This window comes from Mustela nigripes, chromosome 5 (assembly GCF_022355385.1).
Source record: "Mustela nigripes isolate SB6536 chromosome 5, MUSNIG.SB6536, whole genome shotgun sequence".
NCBI classification, from domain to species: Eukaryota; Metazoa; Chordata; class Mammalia; order Carnivora; family Mustelidae; genus Mustela; species Mustela nigripes.
Genome location: NC_081561.1, coordinates 84,719,142 through 84,738,106, shown reverse-complemented (window position 1 = coordinate 84,738,106; position 18,965 = coordinate 84,719,142). Strand labels below are relative to the sequence as shown.

Here is an 18,965-nt window from a genome sequence, read left to right as displayed (position 1 = left end):
GGACCCCCACTGGCATATAATATAAATCATAACATAAACCTATCCCCAACACATGCTAATGTCTGTTGGTAGTTTTATCAAAGGTGTAATTTAAGATATGAATGTTAATCATTTAAATTACTGAAACAAACCAAGAGTGTTAACAGTTGAAGTGTCATAGTTAAGTTTTCTGTCTAGGTGGGTTTTTCCACTTTTCTTATACTACTCACATGAAACACAGGATGGCTTCGGCATTACCTCATCTCTTTTGACCAAGACCCATTTCCCTGGGCATCCATCTCCCACTTGCCACAAAAACCTCAGTCTCATTGGTTTTCTTCTCATTCCTAAGTACTCATTGTTTACTAGAGACCAGCAGTGTTTTTTTTTTTTTTTTTTTCCCTTCCTTTCAAATCTTTTTTGTTGTTGTTTGGAACATTACTTTGTAATGATATTCTTTTTTAGATTATTAGGCAACTTACAAAAGTTTCTGCATAAATTACTAAAAATAAAGTGAGTCGTGTTTTGATTTTCTCATCCCTTTCCATGAGGAAGAGAAAGGTAATTTTTAGTTTATCTTTCCCATCTAGGCTCCCACCTCTCCCCACCAATGGTATGTCAGGATTCCACTGCATAGGGCTAGCCAAGACTTCAAATGCATAAACACACACTCATATTTATTCTTCTAAAGTGAACCACCGCTTTCTGAAATATCTACGGACAGATTCCCTAAAGGAAGAGAGCACCCTGTAGCCAGTTACACTTTCTTAGTTTTGGGTTTTATCAGAGCCGCTTGGGAGCCTTCACAGGGACCCTAGGTGCCTTTGTGGTTGTGGTGCTGGCTGTCAGAAATAAAGCAAAGTTCTCCACAACTGGCCTCAACACATTCTTATAACATGACAAAGTCCCTATGAGTCATCATTTCCACATTTGTGAGGGAGCTGATTTTTCCTGGTATCAATGGGGTAATCTGTACTATTGACTGTCGTGTCCAAAAGGGAAACCGAGGCAAGGAAGCTTGCTAGCTTTCCCAGGACATACAAAGCTTCCAGGCCAACTCACTCTTGCAAACATTATGCACACCGTAGCTCCATAGTCAAAAACTGGAAAATGTATTTTACTTTATAAAAAACATGACAAAGAGCACCCAGGGAGCATACTGTCTTGAAGGGAACTCTGGCTTGTCCATAAGGAACTGCACAGACAGGATGACCATTAAAGAGCATCCAATTCCAGCCCCACTTTTTTTTTTTTTTTTTCGGACTGAAGTTCAGGAAATTTCACTTGTTTAAGCCACAGGGCAATCAAGTGTGAGCTGAGCCCAGAGCCCAGGTTCCTCGATTCTCAGTCTATTAATGCTCCTCCTACCACATCCTTCTTAATTTTAAGATGCATTTCTACAATAAAGCAAACATTCATTAATCACAGCCCTCGAACCCCCGCGCTGCAGTTTGTCGTCTTTCCTTCTCCCGGTTTTCTGGCTTGAGCTCTGCAAGGAAGGGAGCGACAAGTCATCACCAGCCTTGGCCCCCATTCCTTTCGCACCTCAGAGTCCAATTTACCTGCAAAGCTGTGGAGAGCATCTTCGTTCTCCAGAACGCCTCTCTGTTTGGTCGCCTGCAGCTCACTTTTGGATTTCCACACCAGCTTTACCATCCTGATCATCTCGGGCAAGTCCCAGGGCAGCGGCCCCTGCTGGCACCCCGGCCGGCTGCCCGCGGAGGAGGGCAGCACACCTTCTGGGGCCGTCCACCTCCTGCCTAGCTCTGCCGAGTGCAAGTAGCGCTCGAGGACGGGCATTCTGCCCCGGTCCCCCGCCGAGGAGCTGGGGCTGCTGCTGCCGGGGCCGCCGCGGCCGCCGCTGCTACCGGAGGGGACAGTCTTCCCGGGCAGGGGAAGGCGAAGCCCCGGGAAATCTCCGGCTCCGGAAAGGCAAGCCTCCTCCAGCCTGGCACAGCCTCCCTGTCGCTCCGTCCCTCGCAAACGCTGCCGGCGCGGCGACTCGCTGGGCCAGGTTTCTCGCGGGTGAGAAGTGTTCCCGGGCGCCTGCCGTGGAGATGGAGCGCTCTCCCCTCCCTGCTCTCTCGGGCACCGGCTGCGCGGCGCTTAATTAATCCCAGGCTGCAGCTGGGACGGCGGCGGGGGGGACCGCCATGGAGGCTTCAGTGTTCGCCTCTCCTGCCCGGATTCGTGTGTTCTCCATTCCCCTCCGGTGCTTGTCAAAGTTTGTCAAGTGGCTTGTTCAGCCGCTAAGGTCTCCCGGCAAAGAAGCGGGGCTCCCCCTTTGCCAGCCTCTCACGGGGGTCCTCCAGAGGCCTTTATCTGACGGTGTCAGGTGAGGAGTCACCCCGATAGTGCAGGAAGCCTAGAAGCTCCCTCCCTCCCCACCTCCCGGTTCCGGGCCCCTCGAGTCCCAAGGAGCTCTCGGAAAACGGGCCGCTGAGCACCGGCAGAACCAATTTGCAGCTGCTGCTCTGAGGAAGGTCTGGCCGGGGGCCACCTTGCCTGTCCACTAGGTCTGCCTTGGGATGGGGTTATGCAGAAGGCTCCGCGATGGAGCCTCAGCACCACGCTTCACACACTCCCCTCCTGCACCCCCCCCCCTCTGCTGTCATTTGGTTCTCAGCAAACCTAACTGGGTTTTGGCCCATTAGTCAAATCCCTTTGTAACCTCAGCTGCCCTTCAGCTGGAAGGGAAATAACATTGAATCACATTCCAAAGCTAACTCCGAGAGAAGTGAATTAGGGAAGCACCAAGATCCTCCTGCGAACATGCAGTGGGGTCCTAAAGTCGGGACACACAATTTGGGGTTGTCAGAAACCCATTTCAAAGGAAAACAATGATAACTTTAAAGGCTATTCACGGGGGCGGGGTGGTAGTGGTGCATACATGGCACTGAAAAGAAAGGAAAGAGTGTTGCCGATCGGCTTTCCAGACCCAGAGCGCTCTGGGCTTCATATTTGGGCCACTAACTGCTGTGCCCCCGCCTGTGCGCAGTTCAGTTGAGGACAATCACGCGCCACGCTGTTTGGTCCCAGGGCTTCGAGGTGGAGACACCAACCCTGAAAGTCAGAACCCATTCAACAAAAGGGGGGTACCCCCTGTAGCTTGTATGAAAAGCCCCAGACATAAATGAAAGTGGGTGGTATTGTGTTTGGCACTTTTGTCAGCAAATTGGGTTCGTAGGAACAATTTGAACTCGAACATTCATGTAGCTCCTGTTTTCTTGGAGGCCATTGCAACAAGCCCAACTTTTTCTCCTTTTCTCATCTCCGCACTGCAAGTGCTTTATTTTACTTAGCATTTTGTTTTGCTGAGGTGCATCTGTTGTTCCTGCTCTACATTCCTTGCAGGCAGGTTTATCATACAACCATTTGATGCTGCTTTAGGGGAGAGGAGACTTGGGGTGTGGGGGAGGAAAAAATCCATTATAGGGTGTGTTTTATTTTCATCACCTTCATCTCCTTTTTTTTACAAGTTGAAACCGGTGGAGGCTACAGTTATTTAGTTGTTATCCTTCGCCCTCTAAGGCTATGGCTAATAAGTTTAGTTTTTCACCCTGAGTTAAATGGCTTTTCTCTTTTTCTGGATGAAAAAAAAATGGTAAGCCTACTCTCTTTCCAAATAGGTGAAGAAACGTCACCATCCATTGAGGGTATAAAGCCGCAATAAAAGACATTGAAGACTACTGTTTGTGAATTTCATTATTGAAATATTGATCAGACAGCTCTTCTTGTAACTACCATAGTCACTCAACCCAATTAGGGAATAATCAGTAATCCACTTAGGAGAAAAATGTGCCTTTTTTTTTTTTTTTAAATAACTTCCCTCGTTGTTAAAGAATGAAGAGATTTAAGCATCAGTGTGACACTTTCACCACTTCTGACTGCCCTTCCAGTTCTTATCTGACACTTCTATCAGACAGGGGCATTAAGGCTTTGTAGATTTGAAATGATTTTATTTAATAAGCACATGTAGGCTGTTGCACTCTATTAGCATATTTCCTGAATAATGTCTTAAACTCATTCCTCAGTCACAAACTTCCTTGACACAACAACTAAAGTTTCCTCCTAAGTGTTCAACTATTTTTATTTTTGTTCAGTTATTTTGCAATAGTACTTAGCATCAGGATATCCTGACCCTCGGAACAAAGGGGTTAAGAACAAAGAAAACAAATATGATATAATATGTCACACACACTAATGTATTAAGAATACAACTCTCCATGGAACATTTCTTTAAGAATGGCAGTTTAAGAAATCCAAGCATATAAATTTCCATTGTATTCTCTGTGCTGTTGTGCATATTTCCTTGTAAAAATTTATCTTAGAGAAGTTACAAAATGTGGGATCACTGAACGTAAATACCTGCTAGTGGGGATGAGTTAGGGCTAAGCAAACACCATCTCAAATCTTCATTCCCAAGAAGGAATCTACTTTGAAGTTTTAAAAATTGAAAAGGTTGCAGAATTCTTAAAAAAAAAAAAAAAATTCTTCCCAATATGGGATTATCTTCATCCCAGGGTAGAAGTGCAAAAATACCACAAGAAAGGTCATTCTCATGGTATTTCTGTCTCACATAGAAACAGGAAGTACAGGAAATCTTGCGGGAAAGCTTGGCTCAGGAGATTTTTGGCTCAGTAGCAGGCTCGAGAGATTGGGATAAATTGACAAGATGCTAGTATTCAGACTAAAATTATTATGCCACTCACATTCTCTAACAGGTGGTTTTGTTCCATTTCATAGGTAGTATAGGCTGTGCTTGTTTTTGTCCTTCAGATAGTTACTTTGGAAGAGCAAGCCTATAAGCCTATGATTTTAACCTTCCTCAGTGAATATCATTCACCTTGAGACAGTACCTGTAGCCAGAAGTTTGGATCACTGGGGATGGGGAAAAGGGACTGGTGAGAAGGCTCTGTACCCAGCAGAGACATGGAACAAAGAGGTCTCATCTATGTGACTTGCAAGGATTCTTACAAATCTTAATATCTGTAATTAATGTGCTGTAGATAGGACATTTTAAACTTTCAAAATAATCCCATTTTTAAATTTCAGGCATTGTGAGCCAACCTAACTTTCCAGTAAAAGGTAAATAGGGTAGTTCTTTTCTTGTGTAAAAGAAATGTAATGAGAACTAACCAAGTCAAAGACAGCCTGTTCCAATGGATAACTAATTCTACCAAAAATACTTTGCTATGTGTTTGCATCTATAAAGGAAAGAATTTGTAACCACAATACTAAAGTTTATGGCCAAGAACAAAGATTCAAAGACAATGATTTAGAACCTGGATTATTTTGAAGAATTTCTAGTGTTCTGGGGGCTACGTAAAAATCTTGCAGACTTGTGGGTGTTCTAGTCATTAAGCAGGTAAGATATGTAATTTTAAAAAGAAATATTAACAATATTAAATATTTCTAAGGATTTTAAGAAATATATTTTAAAGATTCATTTATTGGAGAGATAGAGAGAGAACAAGTGCATGCAAGTGGTTGTTGGAAGGGCAGAGAAAGAGACTCTTCAAGCAGACACCCTGCCATGACCTGAAAGGAAACCAAGAGTTAGATGCTTAACCAAGTGGCCATCCAGGTGCCCCAAGAAATGCGTTTTTTTAAAGGAAACTTGGAAGTATATATTCACTTTGTTTTTTATAATTCTGAATTTATTAACAGATTCTCACAAGACCTTCATCTTAATGGAAATCTTCCCACTTAGATATTTTGGCAATACTTTCTACACTTATTAAACCCCATTCTGCCTCTATCTTTACAGAAAAATTACAAACTATTAAAGGAGTTTATTAATTTTGTCCTGGCCTTTCTTCTCCATCAGTTAAATACAGATGTGCAATCACACACACAGACACAGACACAGACACACACACACGCACGAATTCAAATGCAATTCAACAAAAACACACAAATGTAATTCAAATGAAACTCAAAATGAGCGAGGAAGGAAAAACAGGTCTCCCAACTGTGTTTAACGTAGTCTAAATAGAAGAAGCTCGAACAACGTACAGTGTCCTTCAAAAGAAATAGAAATGGAATAACTCTGGCCTTCACTAATCTCAAGGAATGATGCCAGCAAATAGGGAAAGAGAGTTGGTCTGCAGACCGACCACATAAGGCTGCACACATCTCCCCTAGCACGTGGAAAGGGAGGAAAGTGGATGTGGCAAGATGAGGAAAAATGAAGTAGGAAAAACAGATTCATAGTTTGATTTCACAACAGGTGTTTTAACTACAACCAAGGCTTCTCTTATTCCTTTTGCAGATATATATTAATAATGAGAGCAAGAGCAGAAGGGAGAACTCCTTGTGTAACCCTTTCAGGCACCAGGACTGCCTGTCCTCCCCAACCTATGTTCTGGTTTTCACTGTGAGTTATCCCTTCTTCTATTTCTTTGCTTTACACATTTAAAGAGAGACACCGGGGTTTTAGCTGCCATGAGATCACTATCTTGGCTCTCAGATATCTTAACTAATGCTAAGTTTACTGTCTCTTGACAGTTAACTATGACAAATGAGTCCAATGACACAGGGATTGAGGACAAAATGGCAGGATAACTTGATTTTCTCCACTTTACTCCTCCTCCCTGCTGTTGAAAACCCATACATAAAAAAAATACACTGTTTTGTGGTAAAACAACAACAACTCCTCAAAACAAACAAACAAACAAACAACTCCCTCATCCCCTGCTATTCTCTTCATTACTGAACATCTGAGCTTTGCTGTGTGACCATGGCATCCTCTAGCTGAAACCTTTCTAGGATTTCAGAACTTATTTCCAATTGGGGAAGATTATAAGTGGAGTCCACTTCTCATAATTTCATATTGTGGTATGTCAACTTCTGAATAAACAGCTACAGCAACGAAATCTCCAAAGCAGCCCTCTAAGACTTACGGTTATAAAAATTATGTTTCAATCTCAACTCAGCCCTGAGCTTTGCCTTAAACTTGGGACTTCTCCATAAAAGGGTCTGATGTCAATAACCATCTTACTCATCACACTGGGATCTTATAAAAATAAACTAAGATTAACCTGTGGGTTAATTTAAGACCATAATGCACTTAATTTTTTAATTGGTCATTTTTAAGCTATAAGAAATTATAATTGACAATTTACCTAAACTCAGGTTGTGGCGATGTTTTCCTGGGATCTATTAGAAAGCTGAACAGTCAACCACCCAATCCTTGAAGTAGGTCCTACTTTGGACATTTGTGTTCCCCAAGAGGATGCAGGAGCAGAGAAATCAAAGGCAGGGGTCTTGGAGTATTGGACAGTGGTCCAATGGGAGAGGTAGTAAGGGAATTAATGTACAAAGGTGGGGGAAAGTAGGCAAAATGATTGAAGTGTGATTGAGAATAGGTAGACAAAGGACAAAACATGTGCTTAAAAAAAGGGTCTCAATAGAATATTCATTGTAACTCTTTTGGAGGTGAGAAGACAGCCCATGAATCATACCTAGGGTCTCAGCCTGCATGATCGGCACTGTCATTATTATTTACTGCTCTGGTTAATACACTATAGGTTCCCTTGCTTGGGAATTTCAATTTTAGCCCACAATGACTAATGGTATATTTGATGTTCACAAGCTGCACAGCTCTGTGTTATAAGCTGTGCTTGTGTACATGTGTGTTCAGACCTTCCACTGGTCTTATTTCCCTAGACTAACTTATGTGGACCTCAAGATTTTTGCTTAGGGGTCTGTATGCCCCAGGCATTTTTATAATATTTTTTAAAAAATGTTTTGCTTATTTACTTGAGAGAGAGAGAGAGAGAGAGAGACCATGAATGGGGGAGGGAGCAGGGGAAGGGGGAGAAGCAGAATCCCTCCCTCCCCTGCAGCAGGGAGCCCAAAGAGGAACTCAATCCCAGGACCCTGAGATCATGACCTGAGCTGAAAGGAGATGCTTAGCTAACTGAGCCACCCAGGCACCCCTATAATTTTTTTTTAAAGATTTTATGTATTTATTTGAGAGAGAAAGAGAAAGAGAGCAAGCAGGGGGAAGGGAGAAAGAAACTCAAGCAGAATCCTTGTAGAGTGTGCAGACTTGATCCCATGACCCTGAGATCATGACTGGGCTGGAACCAAGAGTGGAATGTTCAAGCGACTGGGCCACCGAGTACCTGCATTTTTATAATTTTGATTGCTCCTTGCTGATCTCTGTTTAATTGATGGGTTTTTTAAAAGAAGTGGAGTGTATAAAACCAAATATAATATTTAAAAAGTAGCCTGTGCAAAGTCTGCAATACATTTCTACCTTTTTTTTTTTTTTTTTTTGCCAGTAGGGACAGGAATTTTGGAAGTTCTCAAGAATTAGGTCAGGCTGAGTAGACCTAACGAGGCTGAAGGGCTGATGATCCAGACATCCCTCAAAGAAACGCTGAGGAATGCTTGAGTGAGATTTTCCCTTCTTAAGGTAGCAATAATAATAATAATACCTCGACCACTAATAAGATATAGAGAGATTTCAATAACATAACATAAAAAGAAAGTGAGAAGATGATAAAAAACAAAATCTAATAGGAACTATTTCTTCCCTTGGCATTCATTTATGCTTATGTTTATGGAGTTCAAAGTCAATTCTGAAGAAGGAAATTTCAACTCCTAATGTGTAGGAAGTATAATCTTCCTGGCTCTTCCAAGCATTCTTTATTTTTTTCCTCTTTCACTTACTACCTCCTGGTGATTATGAATTAATCTATGAAAATATATGTGGCTCATGAAAATAAATGTGGCTGAAAGTATCTCCCAGGTGCTATTTCAGAGCAACGCTTCTTAAATGCTAGCATGCATGCAAATCACCTGGAGATCCCATTATGTGCAGAGTCTGTTTGGGCAGGTCTGGGTGAGGACCTGAGGCTCTGCATTTCTACAAAGCTCCCTGGATTTGCCAGGCTGCTGGTGGTGGACCACACTTTCAGTGCCAAGGTGGTGGACCACACTTTCAGTGCCTTCAGTACTGGAGGCTACCAGTAGCAGATACTTTCTGCCTCTTCCACATTAGTTATTTCTGAAAGAAAATGCAGCTAGAGTCCTAATCTTTACAGATACATACATTGGGACTCTAGTAACAATAAATACTAGCTCAGGTCAAACACTAAATTGGAAATAAACAACCAGAACCACAGCGTGAGAGAGTAGGACTGTGTCTGGTGACATTCATGACATTGGACTTGGCTTTTAAATTTTGTTTCATTCATTCATTCATTCATTTCTTTTCCCCCATGAATTAACTGTAAAAATATGGTTGAAGGTCCAATATAAGCCACTGTAATGAATAATATATATGAAGTTTTAACTTTAAACCAAATGGCTATTTTTGAAAATGTTTTTTCACCAAATGTGAAACAAAATCTGCTTAGGCCAATTTTGCCATTCCTCCTTCTTGCCAGTATTTCGTTCTGCTCCTATTGCTATGTTCAGAACAATCAGAACACAGGCAAATTTCAGAGTCTTTGATCTTCATCATTAGGGACAGTCTCACTAAGACCTTCTCCTTCCTTCGATGTATTAGAGGTCTATGTAAAGTGGTCTTTGGATGGAGCCTGGCAGTCTTTCCCACTGTGATATTCCAGGCACAAGTGAATGGCAGCCAGATGATTCCACTAAGCAAAGATGGAAAATAAGAAAGTACGCATTCACGGTGCTACAGCAAGCAGCCAATGGTGCTGCTGACTCAGAGAAACAGACTGCCATGTCACACAGCCACAGCGAAACACGAAACACAAGAGATAAATAAAATAAACTGCAACACGCTGCACTCTTTATCAGGTATCGCTCAGAATCTATGCAGCTCCAGGCATGGTATTCGTGGGAAAGTGATGCCAGAAGCAAGAGGCAAGGGTAATCCAGAGCATGAGGCTAGAACACCACCACATTTACGTAATTAAAAATCTGTATAGTTAAAAAAATTTGTACAGTTAACTAAATAAGAATGCTTAGCATAAATGAAAGCATCTGCTGGTAATTGGAGACAGAGTTTGGTGTATTTTTTCCCCATCGTCTTTCCTGGTCTTTTCTAAGGCTAAACGCTTCGCAATAATTATGAACACTTATATTTCCTGTTGTTTCCCCAGGGGTAACTAAAAAAAGGGAAGAGAAAGCTGGAAGATATTAGATTAAAACTAATATATATCATGGTTATTATTTTGGATAATTTTGGCCCCTGCTTTCCTCTGTGTTGGAAGGAGAATCAAGGTAAAGTGAGGTCACTTAATAGACAGCATACAGACAATATAGAACGCATTCTCTATACAGAACAGTATAGGTATTCTCATCAGCCCCCTCCCCTTTTGACATGTAGTGTTGCTGGAAGAATAGTAGTAGCACCATTATCAAGGAAAGAAAGCCTAGCACACTAGACTATTTGAAACATTGATGTATGTATAAGGTCTTCTTCATGAAAAGATTCTTTAAAAGTTTCCTTTTGGGAACTTTCTTTTCCAGCCTAAGTTCAAATGCTAATTAAAATTCGCTTCTTCTATTCTATAAGTTGTCTAAAATGATTGCATATCCTTCTGCCTATATCATATGTTCCTAATGGTCTCCCCGTATTTTCTTGTCAAACCTCTGAGTTCTCTTACTCTCTGTTCTCCATGACCACCTTCCTGAATCCATTCTGCAGCCTGATACAGAGACTCCTTGCATTCTTTATTTTTGATGTTAATATTTTGTTGCTATTTAAGTGTAAAGTAAAATAGACCTCCTTTGACTTGCATATGTGCACAAACGTTGCTACTTTCACATCTATGTATCTTGAGTATAAAGAGTCAACTCCAGAATCACCTTGTAATAAATGCCTTTTTAATAATGCTGGTACTACTTTCTTTTCTGCTTTCAAACTTTGAGGAATCAAATGATTTGAGCTACTATCAAAATGTGTTTTTCAAATCTCTCATTAAACATTAAAAAAAAAAACTTCAGTGAAGTCTTACTTATCTTTAGTGGTTGTGGCGTTGTGAATTGGACTTACTTTATGACCATGCCATTTTCAAATATTAATATTAATATCATAATTAATAGAATTATAATAATCACAAATAATTATAAACATAAAATATTATAAAATATAAAATACATAAATAATATAAAATATAAAAATAATATAAATATAATAATAATTATAATAATTAATATAAATATTAATTTGACACAAAGAGAATTACTGCTTATCAATATAGTTCAAATCCCCCTGTTGGGCATTTAATGCTTTCAAAAACAGGTTCCCACTCACCTACTTCTGTAAACTTACTGAGCTTACATTCAACGCACAAAATTTCTATGAAAATGATATTGTTGACCAGACATGACAGATGTGCTGTCATATTTTGTATGGTAGGCAGAATATTGGCCTCCCAAAGATGTCTACATCCAAATCCCTAGAACCTGTGGATATGTTAGATTACATGCAAAAAGGAATTAAGGTAGTTGATGCAATTAAAGTTGCTAATGAGCTGATATTAAAATAGGGAAATACTCCTGGATTATCACACAGGCCTAATGAAAATGCAAGGGTCCTTAAATGTGGAAGAGGGAAGTGGGAGGGTCAGTGTCAAGAGTGGTGAGATGGAAGACTCATTGGCTACCTGTGGCTTTAAAGACAGAAAGGAGCCCTCCAGCCAAGTAATGAGCACAGCTTCTAAAAGATAGAAAAGGCAAAAACCAGATTCCTTTGTAGAGCCTCCAGAAAGGAATGAAGACCTGGGGACATCTTAGTTTTGGCCCAGTGAGACCCATTTCAAAAATTTCATCTCCAAACTGTAAGATAATAACGTGTTGTTTTAAGCTACTAAACGTGTGTTAATTTGTTACAGGAGCCTTAGGAAACAAACATATTGTCCCTCATTTTGTTGGGAAAGATTTTCCCATTCCTCAAATTCAGAAAAAGTCCCATTTTCTTTATGAAATCTTTGTGCTCTACTTCAAATTGCCTCCTTTGTCCTCAAATTGTCACCTTTCTGGAATCTTATAAGTACACTAATCCCATTCTGAGCGTTTTATTCTCTGGGCATATTTATCTCCCACAGGCCCTATCTCCTAATACCATCATGCTGGAATTAGGGTTTTAACATATGAATTTTGGCAGACCACAAACATTCAATCCATAGAAGATCATTTTCTAATTTTGCCAACAATAAAGCATTATCCAGACACATTAAGCCCTGGATTCCCACAGACCTGAGTACAAGCATTTCCTCTGAGTGTTTATGTACCTGGTCATAGTACTCAGCATCTACGTATGTGTGTGTGTATGTGTGTGTGTGTGTGTGTGTGTGTATATATATATGTATGTATTTGCCAGAGAGAGAGGGAAAGCAAGAGGGTGCACAAGCAGGGGAGCGGCAGGCAGAGGGAGAAGCAGATTCCCTGTTGAGCAGGGAGCCCAATGTGGGACTGGATCCCAGGACCCTGGGATCATGACCTGAGCTGAAGGCAGAGCCTTAACCAACCGAGACACACCCAGCTGTCCCCGTATTAAGCATTTAAATGAAATGCCTTATTTTATCCTTAGGAGAACCCAGATGAGGTAGGTACTATGATGACTACCCCCCAACACCGCCACGTCCATGAAAGTAATTAGCTCAAGATTCATCTGCTGTCAAACGTTAGAAGGGTGATTTGAATCCACCAAAGGCTGATTCTAGAGCACTCCTTAACACTGTGCTCAGAATACCTGTGTGGTTAAGGTATTGGAGAAAGCAGTAGGAACTCTGCTTGATTCCTAGATCGTAATTATATCTGGCCCTATCATCATAAACAGCTCAGTGAAGAAAGTCAGAAGGAAAGCAAGAATAATCATGACACCCCAGCACCCATTTCTATGCCTGTTCTTCATGCCTGGATTACATCTTGTGTTCCTCAAGCCAGATTCACTGCCATGTGGTCATGACTGTCAATATCAGGTTGGGTTTTAGATCTCTGCCATGTGCTGGAGAAAGGTGGCTTTTTCAGTGTGGCCAGAGAGAAAGAACACGGCATAAGTGGGCATTTTAAAAAATTTATATGAATGTCCCTCCAATAATGGGGTGGTTTCTTCAAATCAGACCCTACACTGCTAAAATAACTCTTCTGCTTCTAAAGAGTGACTTGATTTACCCACACCAGCACTGGTGATTGCCATCGCAATGCACCGGAGCCACCCGCGAGCAGCGATGAAAGCTCATCACAGTAGTTTCTATGTTGTTTAAACAGGACTGTAGCAGCAATTCCACAGTCCCAGCCCTAAATTCTTGGGTCTGAAGAACCCGAGAATGATGATGTGGAATTGGTGAATGGAGTCCTCTAGGTTTACCCAAGACCTTGGAGAGAGATTTCCCTTTGGGAGCTATTTAGCAAGACTGCTTACAGTTTCACTCTGCCAGCTGCATCTGTGTTTGCTAGATAGCTTGGCCAGAAAAGGGGGGTGGGGAAGGGAGCTTTAAGTGTTTCCGAGTGTTAAGGAAACCACTTGGGTCACTTTTTGCATGGATGACAATACATGGGGAAATTCAAATCGGGCCCAGCTGATTTTTGTCCTGGAGTACTGGAACAGGGATAAAGCTGAGGACAGCCATGTTTCAAGGGATCAGGGATCTTATGTTTTCTGCCTCAGTTCCTTTCTTTGGCTTTTCTTCCACATGGTAAATGTGGTCATTTAGTCATTTATATTCAAAGCCCTCCTGCTAGGGAAATGGAAACCTATGCATTTCACGTCACCTTTACATAGCACCTTCTCAGGCATTGCAACGTGACAGAAGGGCTTAGCTCTTCAGAAATGTTCCTGAGGAAAGGAAATTACAAACCCTGGGCAAATCAATCTGACCTTCAGGATGCTCAACTGCTTTCGGTATTCCCCCTTTCTTGTACCCGGTAATAATTAACAAATTCATTCTCTTATTTGAAAAAACAAAACAAAACAAAACAAAACAGTAAATACTGCAAATGTTTCTCTGACTAAATCCAAGTAAATCTAATTATCCCACATCTTTCTGCACATATTAGATACATTATAACTGATGCCTTGTTTTATTTGGCATTTGTCTCTATATCCATTTGCATGTAAAATTTGCATTTCCTGTTTTATGATTGTAGATCATAGCAGTGCAGGTATTTATTTCTTTGATAGCTTCCTTAGAGCCCCTCCCAAAGTGGTCTCGATTACAGTGAATGTTGAAATAGCACTATTGTTTCTATGGCAAAAACGTGGAGAGAGTTCTGTGTGGGACAGCCACAGCATTTTTGGGAAACCTCAGAAAGGATACTTGGTGTTGCAAAATCAAGGATTCTTTTTGACCTAAACCATATATTGGTTTTCTTGAGATTACTTCAGGGTTAGAACTTTTCCTCCATTAACATGGTTAGTAAAGTCACGTTTTCCTCCAAGAACACAAATTTGCAAATAAAAGAAATGGGTTATGGAGGCGCCTGGGTGGCTCAGTCATTTAAGTGTCTGACTCTTGATTTCAGCTTGGGTCATGATCTCAGGGCTGTGAGATCAAGCCTCACTATGGGTTCTATGCTGGGCATGGAGACTGCTTAAGATTCTCTCCCTCTCCCTCTACCCCCCAACACCCCACTCCTCTCTCTCTCTCTCAAAAAAAAAAAAAAAAAGAAAAGAAAAGAAAAAGAAGAACAAGAAGGGTCATAGAGAATTGCGTGAGATCTTACTTGGGATTCCCCCAGTTGTTGCATCTTTTTTTTTTTTTTTTAAGGTTTTATTTATTTGACAGAAAGAGACACAGCGAGAGAAGGAACACTCCAAAGGGAATGGGAGGGGGAGAAGCAGGCTTCCCGCAGAGCAGGATTCCTATGCAGGGCTTAATCCCAGGACCCTGGGATCATGACCTGAGCTGAAGGCAGACGCTTAATGACTGAGCCACCCAGTCATTGCATCTTTCTTATCTCTAACCCGTTGGCCAAATGTGCCACTAGATCCATTGTCTTTAAGTTGCCATTTCTTGGGGTTTTCCTTTAGAACTTTTGGAGACAGAGTTTTCAGAAACAAAACAAAACAGCCTCTATTCTCCAATAGAACCAGGATGTTGGAAAAATTAGACTGAGTTTTTGTGCCAATTAAGAGGCTTAAGTGAAAATATTTATGGAAAGTATATAGAACAAGCCCAGGCAGAAAGTAGGTACTCCATAAAAGCCAGCTGTTACCTTTCCCTTCAAATTATCTGCTCCCTTCTTTCTGGAGCTGGCCCCAGTAAACTCTTTAGCCCCGGTGCCACCAGGAGAAGCAGAAAGTAATATATGAAGGGAGCAGAAAGTCATATATGAAGGGGAAAAGATAGAAGATGTAAAAGTAAGGAAACAGAGGGTATGTGTTTAGTGTGGAGCTGTCAAGGAGATGGGGGGAAAAAGAAGACAGAGACAAAAAGAAAAAAGTAGAGGGAAAAGAGAAAAAAAAGTACAGGTTTTCCCTAGCAGTGGTCTTAAAGGATACTCCAAGACCCTAGAGGTCATTGGCTTTGGGTCCTTCACTTTAATATTGGTCTGATGTCATTTTTTCCCTCATGTACTAACTTCTAACATGTATTCCAGACCATCTAAAAGATTCTTTGGATCTAATTCTATAAAACAGGTTAAAATTATTGTTTTTTTAGTTTGATCTGGATAGCCAAAAAACATCGAATGTTGAGTTAGTTTCTTCCTAAATCTCTTGAAACCTCCTATAGAGGAGAAATTTTCGAATTTCATTCTTCCCATTAAAGGATGTAGATACTGAATTATCAAAGGCTTTCTTGGCAAGGCAGTGTCACCTAGAAGTCAATCCCTTAGGACATTGTAAGAAGCACGTTCCTGGCTGGTAGATAAAACACTCTGGGAAAGTCCTTTACCTCTTCAGGCCTTAGGAACATCATTAAGGGCATTAAAGTAGCCATTTTTAAAATGATATCCCCTTGCCCCCACAAAATAAAGTAACTTCAAAGTCTTCTATCTATTTTGTGGGGGTGGGCATGGGATGGTGCCCATAATGAAAGAACTCGGAGATTTGTTATGAGAGTGTGACCCTAGGTGTAAAAGCTTCTCCTGGTGGTCTTAGAGGCACAAGACTTCATTCTTCTTGCACTTGTCAATAGTAAAGATGGGAAAATAAATTTGACAGTGTTAAACAATATTTATTAAGCACCTTCCATAAAGGTGGCCCTCATCCAGGCATGAAGCAAAGTTTGAACAAGTCGGACTTTACATCCCAGTAAAAAGAGCCAGAAAGTAAATACATAGCCACACAAATACATTAACAAGAAAGTATTCAGTGGTTATGTGCAATCATAAGCAAAAATTAATTAATAGTAACCAAAAATTTATTTTCTTGGAATTAATTTCTTAATCACCTGAAACAATGAATTTCTTGCAAGACACCCTATATATTAGAAGAATAGTGGCTAAATAGCCCTGGAATGCCTTTAACTTTGTTCTTCTTACTTGGTTGAACACTTTATTCCTAGAGAATCATTTATTAACCACAGAAGTAAGTCAGTTTTAAGACTAATACCTTGTATTTTTGTAATATTTTCTTCACTTAATAATATGCATATAGACTTCATGAAGTAGGCACAAGAAGAACTACATTTCTGTAAAATTAGAGACTAAGATGGGTGGGTGGCCATCAGATGTTTCTGGGCCTATGGTGGGGAAGGGGAAAGCCCAGGCATATGCCACTGAAGGTGAGAAATGCATGTTCACAAAAATCAGCAGGTAGGCGAAGTCCATACTTGGACACTCAGTGTGTGTGTGTGTGTGTGTGTATTTAAAGTATGGAAAAATAGCTTAAGAAACGTTAGAACTTTGTTGGACTTATTTAAGGCAAGTTAAGATTCTGTATTGTTTTTTTTTTGAAGGCACCATGTTCTTTTCATTGCTTAGAGTGTTCAAAGGTTTTCATTTGACTAAAATACCATGATAATTCAGATACAGGCCAAGTGATGGCCTTCTTTTTCTTGACTGGTTGGGTTCAAGATTATTTGTGATGCTGAGGAGTTGACTGTATTTAGTCCAGTTGGCCAAAATGCTCATGTGCTAAGTCCATTGTACTATATCTCCATGCCTATCCAAGATCACTCAGGAGAGGGACTTAAAGTCTTCAGGTGAAGAATATGGTCCCAGAATGATCACCTATTGATTCCATCTGTATGGAACTACCATAAGATAGGATTACATAATAGGAGCCTGAGACTAAATAGGGAATATGCTGAAGTAATGCTCTAAATGAAGAAACAGGTGAAAGAGAAATCAGTCCATCTCTCTAGGTGCTCTTTTGTCTGGTCCCCAAGGATTTTGGGGGTGGGAGTGTGTCTCCCTGACTTATGTTGGATTCATTATTCCGCAATCTGGGGCTGAATGTATTCCATCCCACCAGTCATGTTGAGATTGGGTTTCCTCTGGTGATTAAATTATTTGTCCCAAGATGCCTGAAGAGTAAGAGATAAAAGTCAAAAGATAACTGTGCCTTTCAAAATCCCAAGTCACGGTTTAATACCACTGAAAGTTTCCCTGGCTACTGTATTCACTGCCATCATAGTCCTTAACCACCTGGTGCTACGGAAGTAATCTTGTAAAGATGTTGAAATATAACAGGTTCAGTAAAAAATGCCCAAGGTAAGAATGGTTTGGGAGCTTCTGTATTTCCGAAGTGTATTCATTTTCTTTCTGACCTTACTATGTGTTAAAATATTAGTGGAGAGTTTAAAGTTGCCAATTCCTTCTTAAACCATGCAAGAGCCCATTTACTATACTAGTCAGTGATGTTTGAATATTGCCTGATGTAAGGCTTGCCATTAGTACAGCATTGATCACACAACTCAAAAATTTATATATGATGGAAGAACATCCAGCAAAGCCAAAGATTAAAGTTTATGTTGTTAAGTTTTCAGGATTAATGATGAAAGAGTTAATTTTGTCATAGCCCTTTAGCTAATACTGTAAACACACGAGGTGTATTTAAGCTTTACTGGTATTTCCTATTTAAGCCCTGAACTAAAAAAAAAATATGTATTTGGATGAAAATTTTTTTTAAAAGATTTTATTTATTTGAGAGAGAGAGAGCACAAGTAGGAGGGAGAGGGAGAAGCAGGCTCCCCACTGAGCAGGGAGCCTGACTTGGTACTTGATTCCAGGACCCTGAGATCATGATCTGAGCTGAAGGCAGATGCCTGAAGGGTGCCTGAGCCACCAAGGCACCCCTAAAATTTGTTTTTTATTTAATTTAATTTATTTTATATTTTTTAAAGATTGTATTTATTTATTTGGAGGAGAAAGAGGATGAAGGAGAACATGAGAGGGGAGAAGGTCAGAGGGAGAAACAGACTCCCCATGGAGTGGGGAACCCAATAAGGAACTTGATCCTGGGACTCCAGAATCATGACCTGAGCGGAAGGCAGTCGCTTAACCAACTGAGCCACCAAGGCGCCCTGAAATTTGTTTTTTATATGGAATGTGTAATACATTTCTGTTCTGCCTTAACACTTTAACAACTTAAATGACTTTGTGATGAGTATCAATTATACTTCAAGCACAATGCGGATGTTTTCAGGTCATTTCCTTCTAAATGGGTCAGGCTGCTACGGTTTTTTTTTTTTTTTTTTTTTTTTTTAAAGTTTTGGGTCAAGATTTGACAGGTTTTCAGAAATCATTTTTTATTGTTTTCAAGGCTTTTGGCTGTAGTAACCTGTCCCTACCCTCAGTTCTGCTTTGAACCTTCCAGAGACTGCAAACCCCTTGGTTAAGGGTCCACAAAATGCCTAGTGCTTGCAAATAAGTAGGCTTAGAGTTAGCTACTAAGAATTTCTCTTAGAATGCACAGATGAGAATTCAGCTACTTTGTCTTTTATTTCCAGAGATCCTTTTGGCTTACTTCTGGTTTCCCTGTTCTATTCCAGATGATTAAATTTGCCCAAGGCCTTCCTGCCCAATATTTCAGTAGCTGTGGCATGGCTGCGGTGGTGAGGCCAGGAGTTCTGGAGCAGATCTCGGTTGAAATTCTGGCTCTGTCATAA

General features: G+C 40.7%; 1 protein-coding gene across 3 annotated transcripts in view; it reads right to left on the bottom strand.

Annotated features, from left to right (window-relative positions):
* Positions 1 to 18,965, bottom strand: part of PDE7B (phosphodiesterase 7B) — a 311,440-nt gene that overhangs the window by 141,514 nt on the left and 150,961 nt on the right. The window contains exon 1 of one of the 3 annotated variants that reach the window (XM_059400781.1): positions 1,542 to 2,070. The exons of the other annotated variants lie outside the window; for them this stretch is intronic. Coding sequence (XP_059256764.1) covers positions 1,542 to 1,779 — 238 coding nt within the window. The 5' untranslated portion in view covers positions 1,780 to 2,070. Of the gene's footprint in view, positions 1 to 1,541; positions 2,071 to 18,965 lie in introns of those variants that run through there. 3 annotated transcript variants of the gene reach the window in all.